This window comes from Limanda limanda, chromosome 4 (genome assembly GCF_963576545.1).
Source record: "Limanda limanda chromosome 4, fLimLim1.1, whole genome shotgun sequence".
NCBI classification, from domain to species: domain Eukaryota; kingdom Metazoa; phylum Chordata; class Actinopteri; order Pleuronectiformes; family Pleuronectidae; genus Limanda; species Limanda limanda.
The window spans coordinates 1,813,066-1,840,657 of NC_083639.1; the positions used below are offsets into that span (position 1 = coordinate 1,813,066).

Here is a 27,592-nt window from a genome sequence, read left to right on the forward strand (position 1 = left end):
TTTGTGTAGTACCACATGAAATCCACCGAGTGTCAGACTAAACACTGATATAGTTTCTGATGCTCCCTCTATCGTACCGAGTATTTCAGATTGTGAGATTATATCTTTGTTTCCTGTCGGCAGAGGTGATATGTGACTAAGTACATTTAATGAAGGACTGTACTTAATGACAGGATACTAATCTTGAGTATTTCCATTCACATGCAACTGTTTTTACGAACTAACTCCACAATAAATTAGCTGGAATAGATTGAATTTTTACTCCATTGCCTTGTATTCAACAGATTAAGTCACTTTAGAAATCGAGATCTTACATAAAAAAACACAACAACCACCCAGTGTTAATAAAACACAAGTAAAACTGAGGAGTTATTGTCACTTAAGGTGGAGTGTGAGTCGGCTTATTGTGTATCAAGCAGTTGTGTTGTGATCACAATCCACGATCAGCTGCCGCCATGATCCACAATCCACAACCATGATCTACCAGCATGATCCAGTCCAATATCCATCCATCCTGCCGACACGCCAGGTCAGTACTGATGAGAGATTAAAGTGATGAAGAGGGAGATGGGGAAAGAGAAGCTCCATGTGTCATGTGTGCTTCGGATACTCCGGATCGATAGCATCAAAATGGTTCTTTCTGTTATGAGTCTCTTTACTTTAAACTGAATTGGCATCAATTACCTAATGTACATGTTTTTAAATACCTTGTCCACCACTGACTTAATTTGACTTTGTCTGTCAAACTTTTAAAGGAGCTGAAAACAATAAGGCCGATTTGTTTCAACTTCGTTTAAGCTGCACAAAGGAAGTATCCATACAAGAAGTTAAGTATTTTATCAAACAATACAAAAACGAACAAAAATTCTAAAGGAAATAAATTATAATAGATAACAATAGAACAATGGGGGAGAAGAGTAAGCACACAAACACTCCTCCCTTGTCTAACTAACTTAATGTATCTGTTGGATTCATCTTTGTATGAGTCAACAGCTGGATGAGCATTATTCTCTGCACATTAAAAACTCCCTCTCTGCTCAGTCAGTGTTAAAATGTTCTAAATGTCCCAGAGGTGAAAACGGGCCTGTGGTCACCTGCGTGTCGTCTGGCGTCTGATCCCGGGTGATACTCCAGGTCACCTTCTTCATTTTTTATTAGCGCTAAGCAGGACAAATGTGAGACTCGCGTTTCGTCCCACAAGGTCTGGTGGTTGACCTCCAGGCCGACGCGCTGCAGCACAGCAGTCACATGTCGTAAATCTTTATCTCCCCCGAATCATCGACCCCCCCCGAGTCAAGGGGCCTCTGCTTCTTTTCACATGATAGATGGGAATTAACGCATCCAGGCGGAACAGAGAAAACTGAGCAGGTACAGAACAGAAAGGCTCCACAATTACCTCTACATCCCAAATTATGAATTACTTGTTCATACAGTTTACCTAAAATATTAATTATAAGGGCGCATTTGATCATACACGGGAGCTGCACATTGCTTCAAGCCACTCCCGAATATTAAGTTAGATCAAATTGTCAAAGGGGATAAACTGACAAAACTTCAACTCAACAAATGTTGTGTCTTAAGGTCAGTTAAAGCTTTTAGACTTTTTTTTTGGAATGTTGTGTTTGTTTTCTGTTTGTTTTCTGTTCTCAGAGTTGTATTGTAAATCTCTACCTTATTGTATTCCTGAGTTAAAATAAAGGCTGAGCAAAATAATAATATTGTAATAAAAGAAATGATTAAACCCTTAATTTCGGTGCAAAGGCAGAATCTGTTTATGTGTTAGACAGTTTTATATTTTCTCTAAAAGTCTGACACACTAACACGAGGGAGGAGTGTGTTATGAACCTGAGCCTCCATCACTTCCAGTAAAAAGCTGAGTGTGGGACAGATCATGATACAATAAATTCAACCTTCTGACTTAATCACATTCCCTCTGCATCCAGTCAATAAAGAAGTTCTGAAAGTGATGCAGAGGCCATGTCTGGACATTCCTGGTCTGCAGAGTCGGTGCCTGTGGGGGGAACTAGAATCAATAAACACCTTCATGTGCTCCAAGGTTCCTATAGTGTTTCCTTCTTTGATATAAAAAGATTCACAAGGTCACAGCAGCGGTGAAGCAGCCTGATACGCTCCGTCCTGCGTCCAGCCGGAGACACTGGACACTTCAGAGGGTTTCAGCACAAACACAAGACGCCCGGCTCCAGGTGACTTTGCTCTCTGGAAGGCGTGAACCACGAACAGGCTGCTGTCTGTGCAGCTCTGGAAATTGACTTAGAACGTGTCTGCTGACAAAACAGTAACTCAATCCACCTATCAGCGACTCACTGTCTGAGCTTTGAGGCGTGAGCTCCGTCCCTTTGTTTCCCCTCCAGCAGTGGGACACAGTTTGTCACCGACTTGCAGAGTAAAGCACCCGCAGAGCAGAGGTGATATTTTTAGACGCATTAGGGGCTGCGGCGCAGTCTGCTGTGTCACAGTGATTGGACCCTACGTGCCGCTCTGTGAATGGATTTTCTTGGAGGGGTGAATCTTTATCAAAGCCTCGGATGGATGTGATCCCTTCATGGAGCACTCGATGAATTATAGATGACACGCTCACATTGGCTGTGACCTTGCAGAGCCACCTGTCTGTTAAATGCCAAATGTTACCAGGCCTGGTCTGTGGGATATCACACAGGGATCAGGGATCATCAGGGCAGAGAGGCGGCGTGCCGACCTGTCAGTTAACCAGTGATTCGAGTTAACAGGCCTGTGAAGAGTCTGTAAAGACAAATCCAGGGAGTTTCAGTCGGGTAGGATGTCAACAAGGGGAGGTACCAGCTCAGAAAAAACAAAAATTAGAAGTATCACACATACAAAATACACTCAGGTCAAACAAGATGTAATGTTCGAGCACTGGCTGAGAGCAATGCCCTTGATGTGTCTGCACATGAGAGTGAGGCATCAAGTGAAAGAGCCGGTTCCCAGCCTCGGAGGCTAAGATAGATAATCCTATAAAAGATTCATTTAGTCTGCATATTTAATTTGGTGCTTTTGCTTTTGAAGCTATCCCTGTCAGAGACATTGTCGAGCTCACAGCAGCAGAGCAGAGTGGTATTTATAGAGAGAAACCGCTGATTGTTGGGTTTTTATTCTACTAGCATCAAAAACTCCTCAGAACGTGTGTCTGCTGGACCTCGGCATGATTTGATGATCTTTTTAAATTTTTGTTGGTTTGTTTGTTAGTTCGCATGGTAACACAAAAACAAAAACTTCTCAACCGATTACCGTAAAATTTTGTATGGATTTTTCTTTTTCCTTTCCAAACATCTGACATGTTTAGGGAACTGATATTTATGAGTGTGGAGTTTGGTGCACACATGCAAAACATCCACATCTAGTGAATTTACTGTAGTTTCATAGGGGGGCTGTTCAGAGGAGGGGTCCTTTGAAAATTGTGGCCCCTGTATGACCCCTGATTTAGAAAAATCCTAGATCTGCCACTGGACTGTTTTCTGCACAATCTGCAAGTCTAGTTTTCTTCAATAGAATCAGAGTTGTTGCAGAAAAATGCTGTCTGCTGTCACTCGGCCATCTACACCCCCACACCACATTTACATGCACACACAGTATCAGAGAGGAAGAGACATGTTATCAGTCTTGAGAACCAGCAGTGGGACAGCGTTAAAAACAACAAACATGAGGCGATAATGGGGATTCAGCTACTTACACTGCAAAAAACACGTGACTTTTTTTTATTCTAAACTATAAATCTGCCTGATGTTACGAGAGATGAAATCATCCGAGGGGAAACTTCACACAGTTAGGATACGCGTTTAATGAAAGGCACTCTTTACAGGGTTAAATAAAACATATGACACTGTATACTGCACAATGTTGACTCACACAGTAACAATCCTCCATCATGAAGTGCTCCTCACCGTAGTAAAGTGCAGAGTAACCACGTGACTAACTGAAGTCACCTTATTGCATTTTCAACTTTGAACACAGGTATGTTGCTCTTTCCCTCGAGCGGAGGCTACAGCGTTTGTTCTCCACCCGCATGTCATCATTATTGCATATTGGGGGGGCTATAAGAAAGGCATTCCTTGGGTTACAACTACATCCGCTGTCATTTCAATACAAGCTGAATTTTATATATATCATGAGATTGTAATGTGGCATGCATATAGTCTATAGTACCGATTCCAGATGAGACACAAACGGCTTCATGATTTCACTAATCCAGTTGGAGTATTGGCTTTCTCTATCACATGGACTTAATAATTATCACTATATGATTAAGATACTATAATATATTTAGCTTCAATAAATATGTCAAACTCCAGTTACTGATATTTAGAGTTAGTTCTTATCTCGGCACACTATGCCATGCAATGTTAACGAGAGAGTTAAGTTAAATGGAGATGGTTTCTCTATGTTTTCTCCTCTGTATTCTCAATCCGATCACAAATATACATCTCGTCTCACATTTATTTACACTCTAATGATAAATGCTAGTTTTTGATGGTGTAAAGCTCCGAAAAGTGCTCGAGAGATACATGGAAAGAAAAGAAAACTCCCAGTGCAATTCATTGATGTGCTTTTTAACAGGGTCAACCCACATTAATAGCCTGCTACATGTCTGCGTCATCTAGTGCAAAATGCCAAATGATAAAAAATTAAATCATGTGGATAAAACAATAAGTTACACTGCTGAACGCACGTGTTATAGTACAACCATTGCGAAGCAGTTTCCCCGGACGTGCTAACGTGCCAGCGTCATCACGGAGATATAGTTACGCTGTGTCAGAAGAAGAAGTGCCGGCGCTGAGCTTTCGCAGCTGCATATTTGCTGATAAGACAAGGAGTGCGCTGGAGTCCTCTTGCCTTACACTGGACCCGTCCTTGAAAATCAGGACAAGCAACATCTAGATTTCCGCTGAATGGGACGGAATGAAGACTAAGCTTGGAGCCGTGATGGAATATGAGCTCTGAGTATACATTCAGCTGTAGATGCTTCTTTTCTTTGTGTTTGGGATAAACTTTCACCATTTTACAAACCAGAAGGATGTTTTACAACTTGCTTTTCCTCTCACAACTATATCCCCACCTTTCAAGGTCAGACATTTGTCTGTAGCACAAATGAACCATCACGTTTTCTTCAAACTGCAGTGAAGGATTGATAATCAGGTCCTGTCCTCAAAGGTAACTGACATAGTATCTGTTGAGTTGTGTTAATTGCACTTTGACACATCCACAAGTTTACAGACAACTTGTGTAAAGGCTGTCTCGCCACCACACGGCGCCTATTAATACTGTAATAACCTGCACAAATGCTGACGTGTTTGAAGTACAAAATAGTGAGAAACTTATCAGCGTATCGGATTTTCATGCCATAAATAATACTTGAGTTTCTCCATCAGTGCATGCCGTTCTTCTCATTCTGAAACGTGCCATTACTTTTGTTCAGTGAAGGCGTGCTTCCGAATTTAAACGGTGACATTTTCTGGGCAGCCTCCGTTGCCGCGTCGATCATTTGCTTCTCCTCCTGCTCGGTCTCCCGGTGGTAGAAATAGTTAAAGTTGGAGACGATGACGGGAACGGGCAATGCGATGGTCAGGACACCGCTAATGGCGCAGAGAGTGCCGACCATTTTGCCTCCAATGGTGATGGGGCACATGTCTCCGTATCCCACCGTGGTCATGGTCACCACGGCCCACCAGAAGCCGTCGGGGATGCTCACAAACTGTGTGTGGGGCTCATCCACTTCTGCAAAGTAGATTGCACTTGAGAACAGGATGACTCCTATGAACAGGAAGAAAATGAGCAGCCCCAGTTCCCTCATACTGGCTTTCAATGTCTGACCCAGGATCTGAAGGCCTTTCGAGTGTCGTGAGAGCTTAAAAATTCGGAAGACTCTCACCAGTCGTATGATTCGTAGGATCGCCAGCGACATGTTCTGACCGGAGTTCATATCGTCGTCAGGGGTCGTAGCCAGCTCCGTACCCAGGGTGACGAAGTAGGGAACTATAGAGACTAAGTCAATGATATTCATGAGGTTATTGAAGAAATCACTCTTGCTTGGGCAGACCACAAAGCGGACACCGGCTTCAAAGCAGAACCAAATGATGCAAATAGTCTCCACTATGAAGAAGGGGTCCGTGATATAAGCCATGATGTCTTTAGCGGCGGGACGAGGAGCCGAACTGTCTCTGGAGCCGTTGATAAGTTGGGTTAAACTCTGGATAACGTTGTGGTCGTCCCTGAACTCCGGCAGAGTCTCCAGGCAGAAGATGAAGATGGAGATGACGATGACGAACACCGAAACCAGGGCCACAGATCTGGCTGCACTGGAGCTCTCCGGGTATTCAAACAGGAGCCAGAACTGTCGCTGGAGTTCGTTCTCAGGCAAGAGGACTTCTGGCTCTTTGACAAACCCCTCGTCCTCACGGAACTGCTCCATGGCTTCGTGGCCCAACTCGTAAAAAACAATTTCGGCCGCAAAAACGTCTAAGGGGACGTTGGCCGGTCTGCGGATTCTGCCGCCGGACTGGTAGAAGTACAGGATCCCATCGAACGACGGACGGTTTCTGTCAAAGAAGTATTCGTTTTTCAGCGGGTCGAAGAAATTGATCCGCTTCATTGGGTTCCCAAGCACGGTGTCTGGAAACTTGTTCAAGGTGCTGAGCTGGGTCTCAAACATCAGCCCTGAAATATTGATGACAACTTTCTCATCTCTTTCTTCCACGCAGTGCCTCTCAAACAGGTCTTCGCTCTCGTAGCAATCCTTCGGCATCTTACTGAAGACGCTGCCGCAGGGAGACTCGCTGTTGATGAGGAGCTTGAGATGAGAGATCAGGCTGCCGCTGCTGGAGTTCGCTTTCGTGGTGACGGTCGGTGGGGAGGACGGCGACAGCCCCTCTGGACCGGTTGGATACCTGCGTCGTCCTCTGTGTGGCGACGGGTGCGGAGAGGTCACACGTTGGGTCAACAGATTCTGATCGGGGGCCTCGGAGGTGGGTGTAGTCGGGTAACCGGAGTCACTGGGGTCACCGAGGTTGATACCGATGTCCATGTTCTCAAAGTCAACAAGAGGCACGTCCATCGCCGGGCTTGTCCGTTGCCTTCGGTCTCGTCTGTCAGCCTGGTTCGAGTGCAGGAGACACCACCAGCAGTGCCGCGCCGATCCCTGCAGGACCCCTCTCCTCCTGGATCATCCAGGCAGCCCTTCCCTGTGTTTGGAATCAGCTATTTGTGTAATCTGTTGAAGAGGTGGAGAAGCAAACCGGTGTTATATTTTTCTTAAAAGGAGCAATTACAGTTTTGTTGGTAAAGATATTTTTCTGTCAGCTCCTGTTTGCATCAGCAGAGCAGCTGCCATCTGATACTGTTTCTTTCCCGTCAAATCTCTCCCATGGTGGAAAGGAAAACACACACACTGTGCAGGTCCGGCTGTGAGAGTGCTCACAGGGAGTATGGATCGTGTTATGGCTGATCATGTGCTACAAACCAGAGCGTGGTTCAATTGCTTATGGAAAAAAACATCTGAGCCTTTACTTATGACTGAGAGCGAAAACTCATCGAAACCAAAAAAAACACAAACATATTTGTCTCAATTCTTTCGACCACTGACGTGGTTCATCCAAACCCGATCCTGCTCGGTACAGTCTGTCAGCGTCACGTTTGCTTTATCCCTAAGTAGCTGTTTATCAGTGCACTTGTCTGATTTGGACCAGTAACCAAATCCTGACACATGCGTTTAAGCGGCGACCTCTGTGTCCACTTGACACCGAGGGCCCTGCGCACTCAGAGCGACTCATCGGGCTCTGTTTCCACTTGCATTGGAGCCGATACCGTAACACTCTAGGAAATAGAGTTGAATCTTCTTATGCGAGGATTCCATTAGTCGGGCTCATGCAAACAATAAGTGTATTGATTATGCCATGTCAGCAAAGAGGGGTCAGAAAAGGAGGAGTGGAGATGCAGGGAAGAGAAAAGTGCAGCAAGATTCACATCCTCTCATCTCAGGCACTTGTTTCTGAAAGCTACTTCTTGCTTGAAAATCTCACAACTGAATGAACTTTTGTTCTCGTCTCACATTGAGCTGACATTGACACAGACAACACGGCGTCAGCTGCATCACAGCCTCTCTTTACAGCTGATCATCTGAATCCTCACAAAAACAAGCAATTAATCAAACGTTTGAAGTTTAAATCCAGCTGTGTGCAGATGTGCGCGCCACTCACCCGTGTTGCTGTAGCAGAAGTTGCTGTGCCCTCGCTCCCCTGCCTGGCAGCTGTGCTGCTCCGCTCCCCCCTGTCTTCCTTCACCCTCCTTCTCTTCCAGACTCACAATCAAGACTGCCTCCAGCTCTATTAAACCTCCCATCGGGTAATCTGACACCTGATACGAAACCAGAGATGCCAGAGGTACCCACACACGCACACCAACATACGCATGTGCCCACACACCTACACAAGAATCAAACACACACACACACACAGACACACAGTCACACACGCTCACACACACTCATATGCAAGTCATTGTATTTTGAATGTGGGGGTCACCTGGCTTTATTCTCCCTGCTCCCTCCTCCGTCACTGGGATAAGCGAGGAAGCTAAAGGAGGCTCTCTGATAGGAGATTTACTTTGCTCGAGCCAATCGCTGTTTGAGGTGAAAAAGGGAGAGTCCCCCCCCCCTCCCACACACACACACACACACACACACACACACACACACACACACACACACACTCACACACACACACACAGTTTCTGCAGAATAAGCATCCACATGCAGGATGATCAAATCCACCCTCACCTTGGGGATTAGACTGTATTCTTCCCCATGTTGTCATGTAGCTGTCAGCACCTGCAGCAGTGCTCATCTGCCTGGGGAGGGGGGGTTCTCTTGTTTACATCCTCAGTAACACACAGCTGACGTGAGCTGTTGTTTCTTCTGACATTGATGAAGGTCTTTTATTGAAACTGTAATAACTGTTTCCACACATCTTCAGATGACTTTTATTTTCATTTTGGAATAGTCCCGTCTGTTAGTTCTGATGAAAATCTACCATAACAACAAACAGGAACTTTACTACAGACTGAACTTTATCAATACATACTTGAATGAATCCCTGAAGTTGTTTATTTTGGGAATTCCCCTAAATGTTCTAATACGTCTAGATTAAACATATAAAGTGATTTTTAGTAGCTTTCCAGCTGCCAGATTTGTCAGAGTAATAAAGTTTAATTATTGACAGGCCTAAATAAAAGGTGAAATTCAAATTGGAGACTATAATTCCTTTTCTTTTTTTTTAGCTCTGCTGAATTCTGTCATAGAGCACAAACTTTAATCAAAGTTAATGTTGTACTTCTTCAGTAGGGCGGCCAATTTGGCAACATGGGTTGCATATCGTGTTACCTGGGAGAGGACCAGTTGCCTGAAGTGAGAATCCGTTCCCTCCTCTCACCGTTGTCCTGCTGCCGCAGCCGGGACTTGGCTGTGTGCTGGTCCTCTGTAACATTGCGGCGCGAGTAGCACCACTGCAGGCAAGGACACACGGCTTCAAGGTCACAGAGAACTGTTTAAAGGTTTTACACTCTATGCGTTGCTATACATCATCACACACCAGCCCTGAATCTCATTATGTGTGCTCAGGGGAACATCACGCAGAAGTGCATCCATGAATTTAAACTTGACATGTATGTACCGGAGATATACATTCAAGGGATGGCCGTGCATATGAAGTACAGGGACCCAGGGACGCACACGTGCACACACACAAAAACATCACACTGACTCATCCTCCTCAATATATGTTGATTTGTTTCTTGAGTGATCCTGCACGGTCCTGGACATGTCATTGATAAAGCAGTCGGCTGAAGCCCGATCTGTCACTTAAACACTTGATAATAGGATTTGCTGCAGACAGAGGGAGAGAGAAAGATGGACAGTGAGGAGGAGGACCACAGACTGCACTCACACGTCACACTGAGAGGGGAAAGAATCGATCCACTCCCCCCCGCCCAACGATTTGTGTCAGTAAAAGTGGGAAACAGGAGGAAAATGGTTGAGCTATGAACTGCATGATGAGGTGGACGGCAGCTGCTGCAGTTTCCCCCCCCGTCTCACGAGTCCTGACGAGGGATAGAGTCCCTCCCTCCCTTCCTCCCTCCGTCCTTCCACACAGCCCTCGATCCATCATCCGTCCCACCTCCGTCCCTGCGTCCAGCCCAGCCCCCCCGTCCCTGGTGACACCTTCACCTTACCCGTTAACAGGCTGAGTTGACATCAGCATGTCTAAACTCTAGTGACTGCAAACCTCTGACCCTCGGATGACTGGTATCAACATCTGCTGAGATAACAATCCATATCCACACTGAAGTAACATCTGCTTTATTAGTGAAGGAAGTATTTCTACTTTTAAAATGCTACGAATGCAAAAGTTAATGTAATGATGACCTGTATGATTTATTTTACTATTATAAATATTTTTTATGTTTCAATATGGCTCCACACCCTTATATAAATGATTTTAGTAACTTCAATAACATTTGTCAATGAACTACAGTTTCCTCCATAGTTGGAGCTTATCAATGTGTACAGCTCCGGATTAACCGGATTATTTACACCCCAATATAATTTTCATTTAACTTGATTATTATTACTTATACAATAATGTTGAATGCATATTGTGGTAAGTCAAGGGGGAGCTAATTGTGTGTGTAAGTGCTTCAATAATACTGAAACAGTAAAATAGTAATGTCTGTTTTTATGTGTTTGCTTAAATTGAGTAAATTCAGGATCACCCATTGGTGCTGCTCTTATTTTGAAGTTTCAATTGTTCAAAAATATGTCAAACTTTGCACTAATGAGAAATGAGGGCATGACAAATGTATTGTATATACAGTAGCCTGTCGATGGAGGTGACAACAGCTTGCAGTGACTCATCTTGTGCACACGGTCACATTCAAGGTGCATGTCAGGTAGCAGGGATTAGATATTCCATCCTAGTAATCTTATAGCTGTTGTAAAGGCAGCCGGTTATTCCAGTCTAGTATTGCGGCAGCAGCTCCTCTCATAGTAAATAACATATTAGCTTGGGTCAGGAACACACAAGGGCATACATACCCCCCCCCCCCCTCCCCCCTTATGGCTGAAAACTATAGTGTTAAGTAAGATAAAGTGGCTTGTTCATTCAAATCCTCCCAGTGTCACCAGTTCATGTGTTAGAAGCTCTCAAGGGTTAATTATCGTGTTCTATTTCATTCTTGTCGAGCTTCTTCTTTGGTCTTGAGTAGAATAGAAATAATAGCTACAGACTGAGGGTTAAATAATTGCCCAACTAGTGACCATACAGCAGGAATGCTGTATGGCTGTATTTTTTCCATTCAAAACCTAAACTTAGACAAACATCAGAAGAAGGCGTCAAAATAAATCGGAAATGCCATTATAAAATCACAGAAGTAACATAATCTAAGAGTTTTGTGAAACCAGTTGTCACATGTTATTACTCTCACTTCATGTCCTGTCTTCTCTCTACAGTCACTATGAAATAAAGTAAAATACAATGATTAAATCCATGTGACAAAGTTGAATCAGAATCAGAAATCAGAAGTATTTTATTGCCAAGTACGTTCACACATACAAGGAATTTGCTCTGGTAATTGGTGCAAACAATGAACATAGAACATAAAGACGCAATAAATACAACATGCATGGAGAGCAATAAAAAATGGGAAACCGGTATATATTTATTCACTGTTTACTTCTAATTTACTCACTTTTATCAATATTTATACAAAGTAACATTTATTTTGAGATAAACATTTCTGAATAAAAATATATAAAAAATATAAAATATAAAAAGTGAAGTAAAAAGTGAAATGCTAAATGCAAAACAGTTAACAGTGTCATATTGCAATATGCAATGTAATGCAGTATAATATAATATGATATGATATAATGTGTTAATTTAACACATCCTAGAGGTGTGGGGGTGGAATAAAAGAATAAGATATTATGAGAAACATGTTCTACTGCCTGAGTTTAACAACATACAGTGACCTGTCAATGGTTCACTACTATCACATGATATGATATCATAGCTGGTCACATACAGTATTACACATCCTTAAAGGGGACATGCTATAAAACAGATGATTGATATTTTCTGTTTGATATAAAATGTGTAAATTAAGTTGCTGGTTACATCTTTTTCCATCCAACAGTAATTCATTTACTTTATGGATCCAGTCAGCGACTTTTTGTTACTTGCCGGAAACAGTAAGTCAAATTTCCTCATGATATTAACCCTTTAAAAATGTGCAGTGGGACAATTATGACTTAGGTTGTGTTTTGATCTGTATCAGAGTTAATATTCCCACAACTTTGACAAATGAATTACACAATTATGTTTCCTTTTTTTGCCAAAACAATAACAGATGAGACATGCTCTATTCCTGCACATGATTTCTCTGGTTGGAACATTGTTGGAAATATTTGGGACGATGCAAGTCAATAAAACATATAATACAGGTCAATCTTAGACATGTTAATAAAGGGTACATGTTATAATCTTTAAATCCGCCCGTCTTTCATATGTCTCAACTACAGAGAAAGTTTTCTGTCGTCTGTTTGCTTCATTGTTTGGACTGAGGATTTGTCCCGGGGTGGTAAAGATGCCCCGTGCCTGACTCTGAGCCCTGTTTGTCCACTAAGGAGATTATGCAACATAGGAGATCGGCCCGGAGAATCACCCCTCCCACAGATGAACAGTGTGGACTAAATACTACAGACTGAATTGAAATGTCAGGATTGTTTCCAGCCCCACTAATCAAAAGACAGGCGCTAATCTTGGCTGACTCCTTGGACCCGACGCAGCGGGAGAGGAGTGTTCAAGACAAACCAATCAGAGTGCGGCGTCAACACTAAACAGTGAGATCAACCGCTTGTTTCAAGTCACTAATTAAATTACACATTTTATCTGCGAGCTAACCCGTCGAGGAGAGTCGTTTGCTGCCGAACAGGGAGGATGTGACGGATCAGCTGCTTCTGCTCCCCTTCGGAGAGGGGGGGGGGGGGTCCATTTCTGCAGAGGCTCCAGGCTCGTCCACAGCTTCTTGAGTTTCCTCCTCACGTTCCCTTAGGGCCTGTTGTGGAGTCTTAAGCTTCACAAAGACAAATGATCATTCACATTTAAGATACAAACCTGAGGAAATGCAGAAGTACGATTTTCAGCATCGAAATCCCAGAGGGGTCAATAGCCGGCTTATTTAAACATTAACACGTTTTTCTACTATTCTCATCATTTATTTATTTAGTCTGGATAGTGAAAGCATTAAATGGTGTTTAGCTCATTATCCAGTGGTGGAAGAAGCGTGTCTACACACACTCAAGCATCCTCTCAGATTAAGCATCTGACCTAGCGGTGGCAGGGTCTTAAGGAGCGGCGTTAAATGGGTTAAATGAAGAAGACAGATGTTTTGAATTTGAACGACTACACGGTTTTCAATCGATCTGATCAGTGGGAGTAAGAAACCGTCACGCTACATCCTGTTCTCTTTTATTTGAGCTTTTCACGTGATGAACCTTTGAACCTTCAGGGACTCTAACACACAAATGTTGCAGCAGCAGCAACCAAATCAACGCAACCTTCACACTAAGTCAGTAGATGTCACTTGAAACCAAGAAGTTCTTGTTCTTTTTCTTTCTCTCTGTCCGTCCATCTGTCCTCCTCCAGCGTTTATAGCCAGAAACCAAACTGAACTTTTGTACGAGAAGCACGAGGCTCATTTTTCTCGCTGCTGCTAAAGTCCTGAACCCGTCCATCTGCCTGCCAGGTGCTCCTGTTTGGCTCTCGATCATATTTCACACCCGTGTGTGGGATTCACTGGTCTCACGCCAGTTTTCTGTCTCTGTGTTTCACCTCTGTCGCCCTCTCTCTTGTCCATTTGGTCTTTTTTCTGATATTCAGTGGCAGTTGACAGATAACAGAGAGAGACGGTTTACGCTGACACAGCTGCTTTCTGCAATACACATCATCATTTATTGTAATCTGATTGGCCGGCATTAATTATGATGCAGATTTTTAAGGCCTTTTACTGTTTATTTGAGATTTCCCTGAAATTGTATAGAAGACTTAGATCTATACATTTTTTAACCAACTGTTTCCTCTCCTCTTGACCTCTTCTGGCCACAGGTGCAAATTTAAAATCTCTCACATCCTGTAAATGATGATGTGATGGATGATGCAAATATGGCTGCTTCCATCTTTTATACGTGAAGTAATTTGTGGAGGATTTCAAATTCCCACCAATGCACATGCTCGACCAATCAAGAGTCTCAATGTCAATCATGATGATTCGTCCCATTCTTACAGCACCAAATGACCATCTTTGAGATATTTTGTGTACTTTGTACTTAATACTTAGTACTAGTGTACTTTGACTCAAACACGGAGGAGGTGAGCCGTATACTGCAGCCAACCATCAGGGGGTGAATCAAGAAGTTTTGCCATGCGAATTTTGAACTCACTCGGATATAAAGACTCACACCCAGAAACATCTGCTACGTATTCTACACATTCATGTTCCCCTGAGGATAATCGCAAATAACTTTGGCAATATCTTCAAATATGCTGTCATTTCAGAGCTGGACGTTTGATACCATAACCCAAGAGAAAATATTTCTATAACTTGACACAGGGCAGAAATCCAACACTCAACAAACTAATTAATTTTGTTATGCCCAATACATATAACTTATATTCAGCACTTGTCCTGTGAGGCCTGTTTGGGCCTTATCACCAACATGCAGCTCTGCAATCCCCACACTACCCAACATGCATTTCCCTCTGCTGCTAAGATACTTCCCTGGAACAACATTTCTTCTCGGCTTATAAATATTTCTGCACCAAACCCTTGAGTTGAATCCCTGCGAGGTCTCTAGTGTCCTGGTGCAGCGTCTGTGTTTTGGTGTGAGCCGGAATCAGACACCAGGGCATGCGTGTGTCCGAGGGAAAGCCCTGGTTGCTGCCATGTCACCGGGCCAGATGGGCAGGTAGCTCACTTGAAACACCGGGTGTCTTCTTATCCAGTGGAACAATTGTTGGCTTGTAATTGGACAATAGAACCGCTATAAATCTTTAAGATTGTACGACAGCTTTTCCCACACACTCGGCTGTAATGAAAAGAAATGACCCTAATGATATCTAACTGACGAGCACAAATATTCTTACTGGGTTTGGAGCCATCCTGTGTTCCTGTTAAAAAATAATGAATTTGTGCCGTGTTTGAAATATGATTTGTTTCATGTCCACCGTGTAAATGGATTTGTCAAAGCAGGAATAACATACATGGGTGAGAAAAAAAGGATTTCTTCTGTATGAAGGCTTTGTTCTCCTCTGTGAGTTGTCTCCAGTATCAGCCTCTTTGATCAAACATACATAATGAATGAAGGCAAGTTTTTAAACCTGCTGTCCTATCTCTCCTCCCCATCGCTTGCATCAGGAACGCCCCACCCAGCAAAGGACGACCAGCTCCAGTTTCTGACACGATAACAGACATTTACTTTTTAATATTTTATTCTAGGGCGAGACAAAGCCGTACGTATCAGACTGCACTGTGGTTACAGCAAGTGTCGTGTGAACAGAGTCGCTCTGTAGAGAATAACCACTGGACCATAAAGTTTCCATCGGCTTCGAGGAACGTTTAAGCATCTTTAAGCTTGTTATTTTTATTTTATTTTTACGGCGCCACAACTTTAATCACTGTGAAGTCATCATGCATCAGCCCTGTTTCATTTTATTCTCATCATGAAGCTATAGAGGTATTTAGAGGTAGATGTATTGACGGATATTTTTCTCAGGAGATTGTGAAGATAACTATTTTAAATAAAAGGCGAGCAAAACAGGACTAGTATTTATAGTTAAAATTCTTTTTTCATTATTCTGCCCAACATCGACAACGGGATGGGGTTTGGTGGGAGGATGGTGTAGCGGAAATATATCAAAATATGGAAGGATATTTATGTACATGCTTTTATTCACTTCACTGTCCTCAAATAAGAATTTATTATTATTATAAAAAAGAAAAAAAAAATTCCAATGAATGCTAATGTTCCTTCTCATTTGCTGGATATGTTAATAGCAGTTTTGGACATTATCTTTTAATATATTAAAGTATTTGTATTGATAAAAACAAATAGAAGTAAAACAGTAAAATAGAATAAACGATAAAAAGTGAGTAAAACCAACAAAGGACACTGAGAAGCCTGAGATACATTCAGTTTTTATGTCTATGGAAATTAACACATGTTTGTAAAAGGTAAACTGCTCTAAACAATACATTATTTGGTTAAACTCAATGTTTTCTCTGTCAAATAATCTTTGTTGGCTTGTTTCAGACGGTGTCTGATCCTCTGACTGCTCGATGAATGATGCGCTTTTCCTGTAGTTACACATTTACAACAACACAAACGCACAACCACTTCTCTCCCTTTGTGTTCATGCAGAGAGACACGAGCAGCGTCGTCCACACACTGATGACGACCTTGTTTGATGCGAGAGGCCCTTTCTTCATCAGGAGATCATCGCATACATAATGAATAAGCTCTGTGAATGCAGCAGGAAACATTCACCATAACCACACACACGCACACACACACACACACACACACACACACACACACACACAGACATCGCCTTCTCTTCCCCGCTGAGCTAATTCTCTGTTGATCATTATAAATTGGATTGCTCAGCACATTTGATTGTCCTCATTTCATCAAGATTTCCTTTTCTCCAATTTTCTCCTCTGTGTTCTGATCATTGCGATAAACCCAAACAAAATCTGCTGTGGAAAGAGGAACAGCGTTTTTTACTGTAACATGCAATTCTTGATGCACATTTGCTAACCAACAAGCCTTAAAAGGAAAATGTAAATTGAGATTAACACACTATATATGAGCCGGTGGAGGGAGGGGAAGGGGAAACTAAATGAAGAGCTATAGGTCTGAACAAAATGCAGGAGGCAGGATGTGGAGGCACTTCAGATTTCCTGTTCCTGCTCTGTGCACAATATAAGAGTTGGAAGTGGGATGTAAAAGAAAGGGGGGGGGGGCCTTGGGACTGAGATGTTGATAAAATATTAACTCACACTGGATATTTAAAGCCTCTGACATTATTTCCCGGGTTGGCATGTTGGGAAGTGCCTCCCTATGATGTACTGTGTCTGTAGCCAGCAGCAGGGAAGCAGATTCCAACTCCCAGTTTAGTGATGAAATCCTTTCCATTGAGGTGTTTCACATCACTGTTGTCCTTTCATTCACAAGTACTGCTGCTCTCCAGACTAACCTCTAACCTTGAGCCACAAACACCTCGGCGCCTACTGAACAGGAACTTGCTTCATCTGGCCTCCATATGTTGTCGTCTCAGATGACACAGGATTGTCCAATGCGCCTACATTATTCAGATTAAACCCACTCCCACCACAGCGTTCATCAATCCCTCCTCATCTCAGGTCAGAAGGCCACAGTGTGCAGTACAAGCTCCACATTGACACCTGGTAGTGGCTCTTATTGAGCCCTGCAGCCTGGTAATCATTGGCTCCACTGTGACCTCCCCCACCTTTGTTTATTCAGTCCACGTTGTCGTTATGTGAAAGAGGATTTCCCCCCCGTTTGTGAGCTGCTCGTGTTTTCCAGATGACTTCATGTCTCCTGGTCTTGTGATCGCATATGAGCTCTGGAGCATCTGTCCGTCAGTTGTGCGGTGAGCTCTGACAGGTCCCACTGTCCCCAGTGAGATGGGATGCATGGCTGGCTGACCCAGCCCATTTGCCACCCCCAGAGGAGTGGGATGTGTGTGTGTGTGTGTGTGTGTGTGTGTGTGTGTGTTCAATTCTTTGGGGCCATCATACAATCTGAGTGTATTGATTCTCCATACAGGACATCTGTCCTATTGTTTATGGAAACCTACCTCACTTCTAGAAGAGACTGAATTTCTTATTAGACCAACGAACAAGTATTCAGATCCTGTACTTATGTACCGTGATGAGAAAAATACTCCATTGCATGAAAAGGTACTGCATACTGAGTACTTCGCCCAAACAATCCAAAATATGTGTGTATGGTCAAGATGAGGCTAATCAATTTAATTTATCCAGTCATGTAGTTTAGCCCAGTGGTTTATAACATAGAGGTCAAACACCTGCAAAGGGTCAAAAGATAAATCTGATTTTACGTTGGGCTGCGTTAAGAACTAAAGACTTATTCTGTTGTTGTGAAATATTGGATCATTTTATCTCTTTGGGGCTTCATCAGTATAAAATTGTGAACATTGTGAAAACACTGGATTCATGTTTAACAAAAGCACTGCATTATATAAGCTTCTGTATGTTTTTTTTTAAATTTAAGATTGTTATAAAAAATATCAATTACCAGATAATTGTACGTAAGTGCAGTACTTTGGTGAAAGTAATTACTTTCCTTCACTGGTATTTAAGCAGGAAAATTACCAGATGTTTGATTTATTGACTAATTTACTGGTGTCTATGGTAATTTCTTCAGAAACACCCCTAGAGGGCAGCACTGCTTTTCCCTGTCACGGAACAAACAGGATTCCAGGAGAAACTGAACTGAACCTCAACCATCATATTACAAACCTCATCTCTTGTCAAATCTAAAAACCCGTTGACCTGCCAGTGTGCAGGAGGAGAAGTGTAAGAGAGTCACTGGGTTTCCTCAGGTGAGGACAGAAACCAGGCCAGGAGGTAATGAGTGTAGAAGATGAACACCTCCTAATAACTGTGTGTGGTCCTGGGCGGGGGGGGGGGGGGGGCAGCCCTGTTGGATTAGTCCCACGACTCTCGTCCTCTCCTCATTACCAGCTGATCAGCCTGTGTGGCTGCTCAGCCGTGCTCCTGTGGGCCTGCTGGCCTCCCTGACAAACAATACACTCCCTCACTATCCTCCCTGACAACAATGACAACGCTGTGGCAGCCACCTGCAGCAGGCCCATGTGTCTGCCCCCCCCCCTGCCGCCTCATCCTGCCTCTCTCGCTGCATCGAGTGCTGCAACTGCACCGGCGGATCAAAGCAAGATCTAATGACTACAGCAGCGATGGAGCTACGGCACCGAGGGCCCCTAGTGTTCCCGCTCGCTGTGCAGAGCTGTAGTTACACCCGAGAGTGGACTAAAGATAGCAGACAGCCGCCGTCGTGTCTGGTGCCGGCTCTTAAAAACCTGCTCTCAGGTGTAGATGTGAGGAGGAGCAGAGAGCATCAACTCCACAGAAGTACAGTTATCAAGTTTGTTGTATTTTTAGATTGAGTTCTCTGAGATCCATGCAGCAGAATCTATGGATCGTTATTTTTCCCTGGATAAAGATAAGACGTATATAAGGAAAGCAGTGATGACTATAGATTGGCCCTCAGTAGAGCACACGCCTCTTCCAAACAACAGGCCGCTTATGAAACCACATCTAAATTCACTAGATTATTTGGATCCGCACGAAATGTCACAGACTCACAAATATTAGTCATCAAGATCCATGAATTACTCTCTGAGAAATCAAGGAAGATGTTGAAAAACATGTTGAAGAGAGTGGGAAAAAAATTGTCTGACTCAAATCACATCCTTCCACCAAGTTGCGTGGTAACACACTCTGTGGATTTTGTCTAATCCTTTTTAAATTAACACAAGAAAACACAACCTGAGGTAAATCTGTCAGATATTTCTGAGTGTGGCTTCTAACACATGGACGTCAGGCCTGTAGTGACACCTAAACTTGACAGTGAAGATCTTTCCTTTCTCCTCCTCTGCTCACGTTCCTCCTCCTCCTCCTCCTCCTCCTCCTCCTCCTCCTCCTCCTCCTCCTCCTATCTCTTTCTCCAACAAAAAGGCTATAAATAGAACACCCTGCTCGCTCTTTTAAACTGCAGAGAGCATATACCGTGCACTTAAAGGGAAGGAGAAAAAAGAAGCCTGAGATACCAGGAGGCGTTTGAAAATGTCCTCCACGCTGCCTGAGGCTACAAAGACTCTGGATGTCCTAAGAATAACAACAAAGAGGCCTTTGATCGATTCAAGGCATTTTGCATCGGCGCAGACACCTCCTCGGCTAAATTTAGCTCCTCATCATTCGCAGACTTAATACCTTCAGAACTATTTACTGTGAGTTGAGGAGGAAAACGGCTGGAAAAGCATTTGAACACATCTCTCCTCCATATTTTCTGTCGTTAGTGCAACTTCTGTATTAAAAGAAATGAATCAGAATGAAAGACGTGTCACACAATAAAACACACAGAACCACCTCAGTTCAGTTATTATTGGCTTCATTATTACTTTGTCGGGGTTATGATCATTGCGGAGGATAATATGCATTTTTTAATTTCACACAGGTTGTTCATGTCCGTAGATTGTCCTTTTTGTCTCGTAAAGTGCAGATAATACTACGTCGTTGAAACTCCAGACTTCACATACAGTATATAGTACATGGTTGTTGTGTTTTTTCTCCATCATCCATTGGTTATTATTTACATTATTCCCTCACATTTCATTTCATAGAAAGAAAATTCCATTATCCACGAACGTCGATGGATGTTTTCAGGCCTTCATGATGGGGGGGGGGAGAGTGAGGTGAACAAACTGTACATTTACTTTCAGGGGATGCCACACTTTCAGGCTCTGGGGTCAAATTAACCAAAGACAGAAAATGATACATGTTATTTCCCAGACACACACATGCGTACAGATTGCATATTGATCATCTTGTTTCCCGTATGAATGAGTGTTTTTTCTTTTTCTCTCTTTCGTGTCAGAGCCTTGTGTCAAAGAGCTGCCGTCGCTCGGTTTAAAACCAAAACCTGAAAGTTCAGAAAGCTTGTGTTGGACATACGGCAGCAGGATATTGCAAAGTGTTGCACTTCTGCTTCGAGATTTTGTTTCAAAAAACTCTGGCAGCTCTCAGAATCAACACAGAAGTTTAGTGCCAGATAAAACACACACAAAAAAAGTACTCAAACCTTCTTTCCTTAAATAAAAAAACAAATAATACCAGCTAGTTATCATTCTCTGCATAGATTTCTCAGTGTACTCACTGTTGGGCACCCTGCTCATTGGATTTTGCTGGTGGGTCCCTCAGCAGGTGAGAGAGGATGTGTGATGCTCCCTAATAAAGCAACACAACACCATCTGTTTTAATTGACTTAGTTAAACATTGTACAGGTCAAATCTGCAGCTATAGAGATGTGGATGATCCCACTCGTCGTTGTGCTTTAAGCAGAAATTGTGTCTTCTGGTCAATAAGTTGCTACAGTGACTTTGGCTGAGGTACAGTGATGTGCCCGATTCAAAAACAACAACACAACAGATAAATGTTAACACGGGTCCGCGACATTTATCATGAATAACTGTTCAAAACAATTGAATGAATGATAAAAATGCATTTTCATGCATAGACGAATATTTTTGGTCAGACTATGAGTTTTTTTCCCTCCATGTACAGATAAATAAATGCAGCTGTACAACCGAGACACAGACATTCAGTGGTTCTTTCTCCCTCACACAGACACACACACGCAGCCAGCCACGTCAAGTATGATCGATAACATCTTGGTTGGACTGTGTAGGTCCATAAAGATTCCCTTTTACATTAAACATCTGTGTTCTCCACACAGTCCCCTCCACCAGAAGGATTACGGGAATATTGCTAAACAAACTATTTCAATCAGATTTTACCTCGAGTAACTGATTTCCACATGTCAGTCCACCTTAATGCTTCATCTCTTAATAACGCGACAAATATACAAACAAAATGTCTTCTTAAACAAACCAATTTAACAGAGAGTCGACTTCAGAAGCCTCAGTTCAGGCAGGTCAACGAGGCGTCCTGGCAGCGATGGCGTAAAAAAAACATGTCAGCTGCTGCGGGTTAGAGGCTGAAGTGAGCAGGACGAGACCCTAAGAGTAAAGATTTACATCCTGGCATGACGGGATTCATTCAGACAGCTCCTGCTACAGAAGCCCTCCTAATCCACCACCTTTCTCTGACACCCCACGGAAAGATGGAGAAAGGCCGGACCCCCGGAGGATCCCTGTAGTTAAGCCAATATCTGCTACACTGCTGCTAATTATCACTTCCCATATTGATGTTGCCGCCTTCGACTGTCACTGTGGCTGTGTGGAGCAAAATATGGAAGGAAATCTCGGCTGGACACGGTCCTAGAGTCGGGAGCTAATTCACGTTTTGATGCCAACTTTTTAAGACAGATTGAGCTCCTGGCGTCAGAGGAACGCTTCTCAGAGGAACGGCCAGACTCCATTTCTATTCTGACGGTGGTGAGCAGCACACTGCCTTTCAACAACTACTTCACAGATGGCAGTTTGGAACTTTTTCTAAAATCTGACCTCTATTGTTTTTTATCCAGTTGATGTCAGGTTTGGTGGAGAATTCAACTAGACATAAAAAAAAATGTCTGAACAGGCTCTGAAACAGAAAAACATAAAACAGGGCTCGGAACCTTACAATTAAACTCATGGCAATGATCTGCGCATTGTGGAAAGGCTCTCACTTTCCTTTAAACATTGATATTTGAAGTTTATTTTAATTCTCTAATAAAAGTGTATGTTTGTATACATATATTTTTATATATTCATATATATATATAGGAATTAAATATATCATTATCGTTGTACTTTTTTCGTCTCGGAGGCTTCTTCTTCCAGCCTATATGCATGCTTCTAGGAATGTTTTTGAGGTCATGCAACACAAGAATAGCGTAAACCCAGATAAAAAGGCAGTTCACGGGAAACATTATTCTATACACGAGTCCAGAATAGTTCCTATTTTGATCGAGGACGTGATCGTGTGACAAACCCGTGAGAAAAAAGACGCCGCTACCACGTTAACCACGAGTGGGATCGAAACTTGAGCGTGAGCTTAACGCCTGAAATCTCAGCTCGGCGGCAGCGAAAGTTGAACAGCGATGAAGTCTACGTGGAATGTAAATATTGACGAGGCTTTCCTCATCCCATTCCGCGGAGGATGTGGCCTCATGACGATTCCTTTAAGAAATCCTCCTAACATACAGCTTTAGGTTTTTTTCGCAAAAACAGCTACTGGCAGGCATACGTTTTAAACCGTGGATTTGTATAGAAGGCAGTGTACAGACAAATATACAGTCGTGTGATGAAGCAAGTGGCAGTCGAGAAACAAGTGGACGTTCTCGTTCAGATTTAAAAAATGTCATGCAATTATCTACTCACTACGTTTACAACTAACAGCACCTACCTAGCAGCTATCGGTTTAGTCACAGTTATCCTACCTATCTATATGAATAAGTGCTTTGTGTGTCAAACTGTGAAAAACTAACAAAAAAACAAGAAGAGACATTCAAGCTGTCCTCAAAGCTCTGCAGTAAGACCAGTTTGGGTGAATGGAGGGGCAGGGGGAGCTTGCATTGTAATACATACAGTACATGTAAGACCAAAGCAGTGAAAAGTCAAGGCCATTCTCAGTCATTCATCAGATACTGATGTCTACTGGGAAAAAATAGGTGTCGAACCATAAGCGTAGCGCTGATGGCTGTCATTCATCCTTGAACATAACGTGGCGTACTTAACCACCAACCTCATCACGAGTCACCCACAGGCCAGATCAGCGCTGGGGGGAGCTCGTTTTATGCTCACACGTCCTCCTATCTCTAGAACGGTGTGTGGCATGAGATAGTTTTCTTTTTTTCATTGGCTCCAGGAAGCAGCATATGTGTAGCGCGCGACGAGGGCTCTGCAGATATCACAGGGCCGAGCAGTGTGCCTTGGGAAATGAGGAAGCAGGGGACTGAAGCAGGCTGTGTGTTGTGCTGATTTCCTTAAGCGATACTATATTTTCTATCTTGCAGTATTTCTCCTTTGTCTCCTTTCTCTTTGTGCACTTCTGTTGGCTACTGTAGTGAGCAGAAGATATTTAGTCGTGTTTTTCTTTTTGTTTTTTTAACAGCCACACAGATGAAGCCAAATCCATGCAGGAATACAAAAAATTTGAGATTTTGCTCTCTGGGAGTTTTTGAGGGGCAAGTTGTGAGGAGTGAAGACAGGATGAGCGCAGGGTGAGTGAATGGTCTATGTCATATTAATCACTGTCTATCATAATCAGCATCATCATTAACATCCTGAATTCTATTGCCTTGATTTTTCCAGCACACCTGAGGTGGGAGGCCGAACACCAGTCCCATCCAGCTGCTCAGCTCCAAAGTTCCCGCTGTCACGCGGAGGGAAACAGCCGACGACTACACGTCTGTGAGCATTTTGGTGATGTTTACATAGTTTGTGTTGGCCAGGGTGCAGTTGGCTGTCTTGAGGTTCTCCTCCTGAAGGTCTTCGTTGCTGTTGTTCACAACCTCCTGAATCTCCATATAGTCCGACTTGCTGATGGTGGAGCCGCTCCGGCTCTTCTTCAGCTCCTCGGCTGAATCGGTCTTGGCCACGTTGACCTGCAGGTACTGAGCCTGCTCTTCACCTTCAGTCTCTCGATGATAGAAGTAGTTGAAGTTGGAGACGATGACAGGCACCGGCAAGGCAATGGTCAGCACGCCAGCGATGGCGCAGAGAGAGCCCACAATCTTTCCACCAATGGTAGTCGGGACCATGTCACCGTAGCCGACTGTTGTCATGGACACCACAGCCCACCAGAACGCATCCGGGATGCTTTCGAACTGCGACTCGGGCTCATCCGCTTCAGCGAAGTAGACTGCACTGGAGAACAGGATGACCCCGATGAAGAGGAAGAAGATGAGAAGGCCGAGCTCCCTCATGCTGGCTTTCAGGGTCTGACCCAAAATCTGAAGCCCCTTGGAGTGACGAGAGAGCTTGAAAATTCTGAAGACTCGTACTAAGCGGATGACCCTGAGAATGGCTAAAGACATGGCTTGCTGACCCGCTTGACCATCCTCTGGCGTGTCGGCCAGCTCTGTGCCAAGGGTGATGAAGTAAGGGATGATGGCAACAATGTCAATGATGTTCATTATATTACCAAAAAAGCCTGCTTTGCTGGGGCAGGCGAAGAAGCGCACCAGGAACTCAAAGGAGAACCATATGATGCAAAGAGTCTCCAGGATGAAGAAAGGGTCGGTGAAGTAGGTGTTAGTGTAGCTGATGATTGTGGTGTTTGTTTCAGGTGAATAAATTTGCTCTTGAAACTTGTGCCCGTCGCCATCATCGTTGCGGAAAATGGGGAGGGTCTCCAGGCAGAAACTGACAATAGATATCAGGATGACCATGACAGAGATTATGGCAATAATCCTAGCAGGACCTGAGCTCTCTGGGTACTCGAACAACAGCCACACCTGTCTCTGAAACTCGTTTTCAGGAAGGGGCCGCTCTTCCTCCTTGACGAAACCCTCGTCTTCTCTGAAGATCTCGATGGCCTCGTCTCCCAGCTGGTAGAAGCGAATTTCCTCTGAGAAAATATCGAGGGTGACGTTCACCGGCCTTCTTAGCCGGCCCCCTGATTGGTAATAATACAATATGGCGTCAAAGCTGAGCCTGTTCCTGTCGAAAAAGTATTCGTTCCTCAGCGGGTCAAAGTACTGCATCCTCTTTTTGGGGTCCCCCAGCAAAGTCTCTGGGAACTGGGAGAGGGTTTTGAGTTGCGTCTCAAACCTCAGCCCTGAGATGTTGATGACCACCCTCTCACAACACTCATGGTCCGCATCCGGGTCGTAGTCCTGGGGGTGCCCCGGGCGTGCAGCCGCCTCGTCGGAGGGGTCGCCTGTGGCAACAGTCATTCTGCAGGCGGGGGAGGCCTTCACTTTTCAGTGAGTCTGGGTCCCGCAGCCTGAAGAACTGCAGGCAGGGGCCAGGAGAGGGAGGGGGTTCGACACCGTACAGACCTGACGGCCACAGGATGTCACCTAGGGTCTGACCGCATCTAGGACAGACAGAGCACAGACAGACAACAAGGTCAGTGACACCGGAGACATGATTCAGCACTCAGCTCTGCCGCCGCTCAGCCCAGCAGGACTTTGCTTTAGCTTGAAGATCAAACAGTTAAAAATAGATGAAGATGAAGCCACGCTCTTCATCAAAGTCAGATTATTTGCGAGAAGATAGTCGATAGCAGAAGGAATCAGCTCTTGGAAACTTGAGGCAGACGATACTGCTCCTGACTCGGACAAATAAATATGCAAATAATCAAATCTCCCTGCATATAAACGGCCTCGGTGCAGGTAGATCTGGAGGCCAAGTGGAACACCATCACACATACAGACGCTCACAGACCAGGGCACTGATCTTCGGCCAATGAAATGAATGTGAATACCTTCATGCAGTGAAGCCATGCATAGATATATGGCAATGCAGCAGGCACCAAAATCACACAGACAGCCTCCTGTCTAGAATGTCACCGACAACCCACTGCAGCTTCTCCACAGACGCACAACACACTTTGAACACTTACTGCAGCGCCAGGCAAACACACATATACCTCACGTTAACTGTCTCCGGCTTAGCTGGGGGGTTGGAGCATTTTGGTCTGGAAATGGTGCCTGTCTCTGAAATATTCAGAAACATCTATAAATAATTTATCCATAGAAGGAAATAGGTTCCAGGAGAAAAAGGCTGTATCTCTGGTCTGCATCATCTCCCCCTCACAGAGTGGGAGCCCAGTCTTTTTTAACAAGAGAAGAAGCCTCGTGATGAACCGTAAATCAAACACTATATAAGTCTGGGTTTATTGGATATCATCATGGAATAGAAAAGAAGTGTAAATCACTGCAATAGCCTAAATGGCACGAGAAGAAAAAAGAGAGAAGACATTTAATGGAAACTAGAGAGATGAGATGATGGGTGAACAGAACCTGCTCCATCCGTTCCTCATACATACCTGCTGACATCCTCCTCATGTGTGGATCAGTTTCTGCTCCATCTGGACTCGAGAAGGTGAAAAACCCGCTGCAACGACCTGCTCTTCTGACTTCATGCATGAGACGCGTTTTAAAAAAAAGAGAATTAAGGAATTTTCCAACATGGGAGAGTCGCGGATATTCACCTCATGTTGTCTGCAGCATCCTCGCCGTGTACACCGGGCTTCTGTATGTGCGGGTGTGTCCTCGCGTCCCCCCCCCCCCTCCACACCCCACCCCGACTCCTCTTCCTCCGGGCAGGCAGGCAGGCAGGCAGGCAGGCAGCCGTGGGATGGAGATTGGCAACACAAAAAAGGAAAAAACGAGTAGGGAGGGAGGGTGGGAGGGAACCGATCGAGGAGCTGCTGGTGCTTCCCTTCACCAGCAAAAGGTGCTGGGATCAGCAGAAAGATGCGCCTCCGCTGTGCCACTGAGCCGAGGCTGCAGAGCCGCAAAGGTAAAAGCAGATCCTGATGCTGAGGGGCTCAACATCTGCAGAGGAGGGGCTCAGAAAAAAAAACCAACCACAGACAATCTTATTATAGCAAGAATTAATAAATAGACGATGCAACAATGAAGGGTGCGTGCGTCACCGCGCCTGTTTACCAACACACGACCAGCAAAACAACACCTAGAGTCTGAGCTGCAGATACATGCGCTCACATGCAGAGTCAAGTGCACACGCGCGCGCGCGCGCGCGCGCAC

The 27,592-nt window shown here is 44.1% G+C and overlaps 2 protein-coding genes across 2 annotated transcripts; both read right to left on the bottom strand.

Annotated features, from left to right (window-relative positions):
* Nucleotides 1-5,401: 5,401 nt before the first annotated feature.
* On the bottom strand, nucleotides 5,402-7,087 carry LOC133000312 (potassium voltage-gated channel subfamily A member 10). Its single transcript, XM_061070210.1, has one exon. It carries the CDS (start codon nucleotides 7,085-7,087, stop codon nucleotides 5,402-5,404), a length of 1,686 nt encoding a protein of 561 aa, XP_060926193.1.
* Nucleotides 7,088-24,274: 17,187 nt separating this feature from the next.
* On the bottom strand, nucleotides 24,275-25,771 carry LOC133000306 (potassium voltage-gated channel subfamily A member 2). The gene has a single exon (XM_061070207.1). It carries the CDS (start codon nucleotides 25,769-25,771, stop codon nucleotides 24,275-24,277), a length of 1,497 nt encoding a protein of 498 aa, XP_060926190.1.
* Nucleotides 25,772-27,592: the final 1,821 nt, after the last annotated feature.

What these genes read in the sequence shown, in the direction of transcription:
- LOC133000312 (XM_061070210.1), bottom strand. Translation starts at nt 7,087, where the DNA reads ATGGACGTGCCTCTTGTTGACTTTGAGAACATGGACATCGGTATCAAC.
- LOC133000306 (XM_061070207.1), bottom strand. Translation starts at nt 25,771, where the DNA reads ATGACTGTTGCCACAGGCGACCCCTCCGACGAGGCGGCTGCACGCCCG.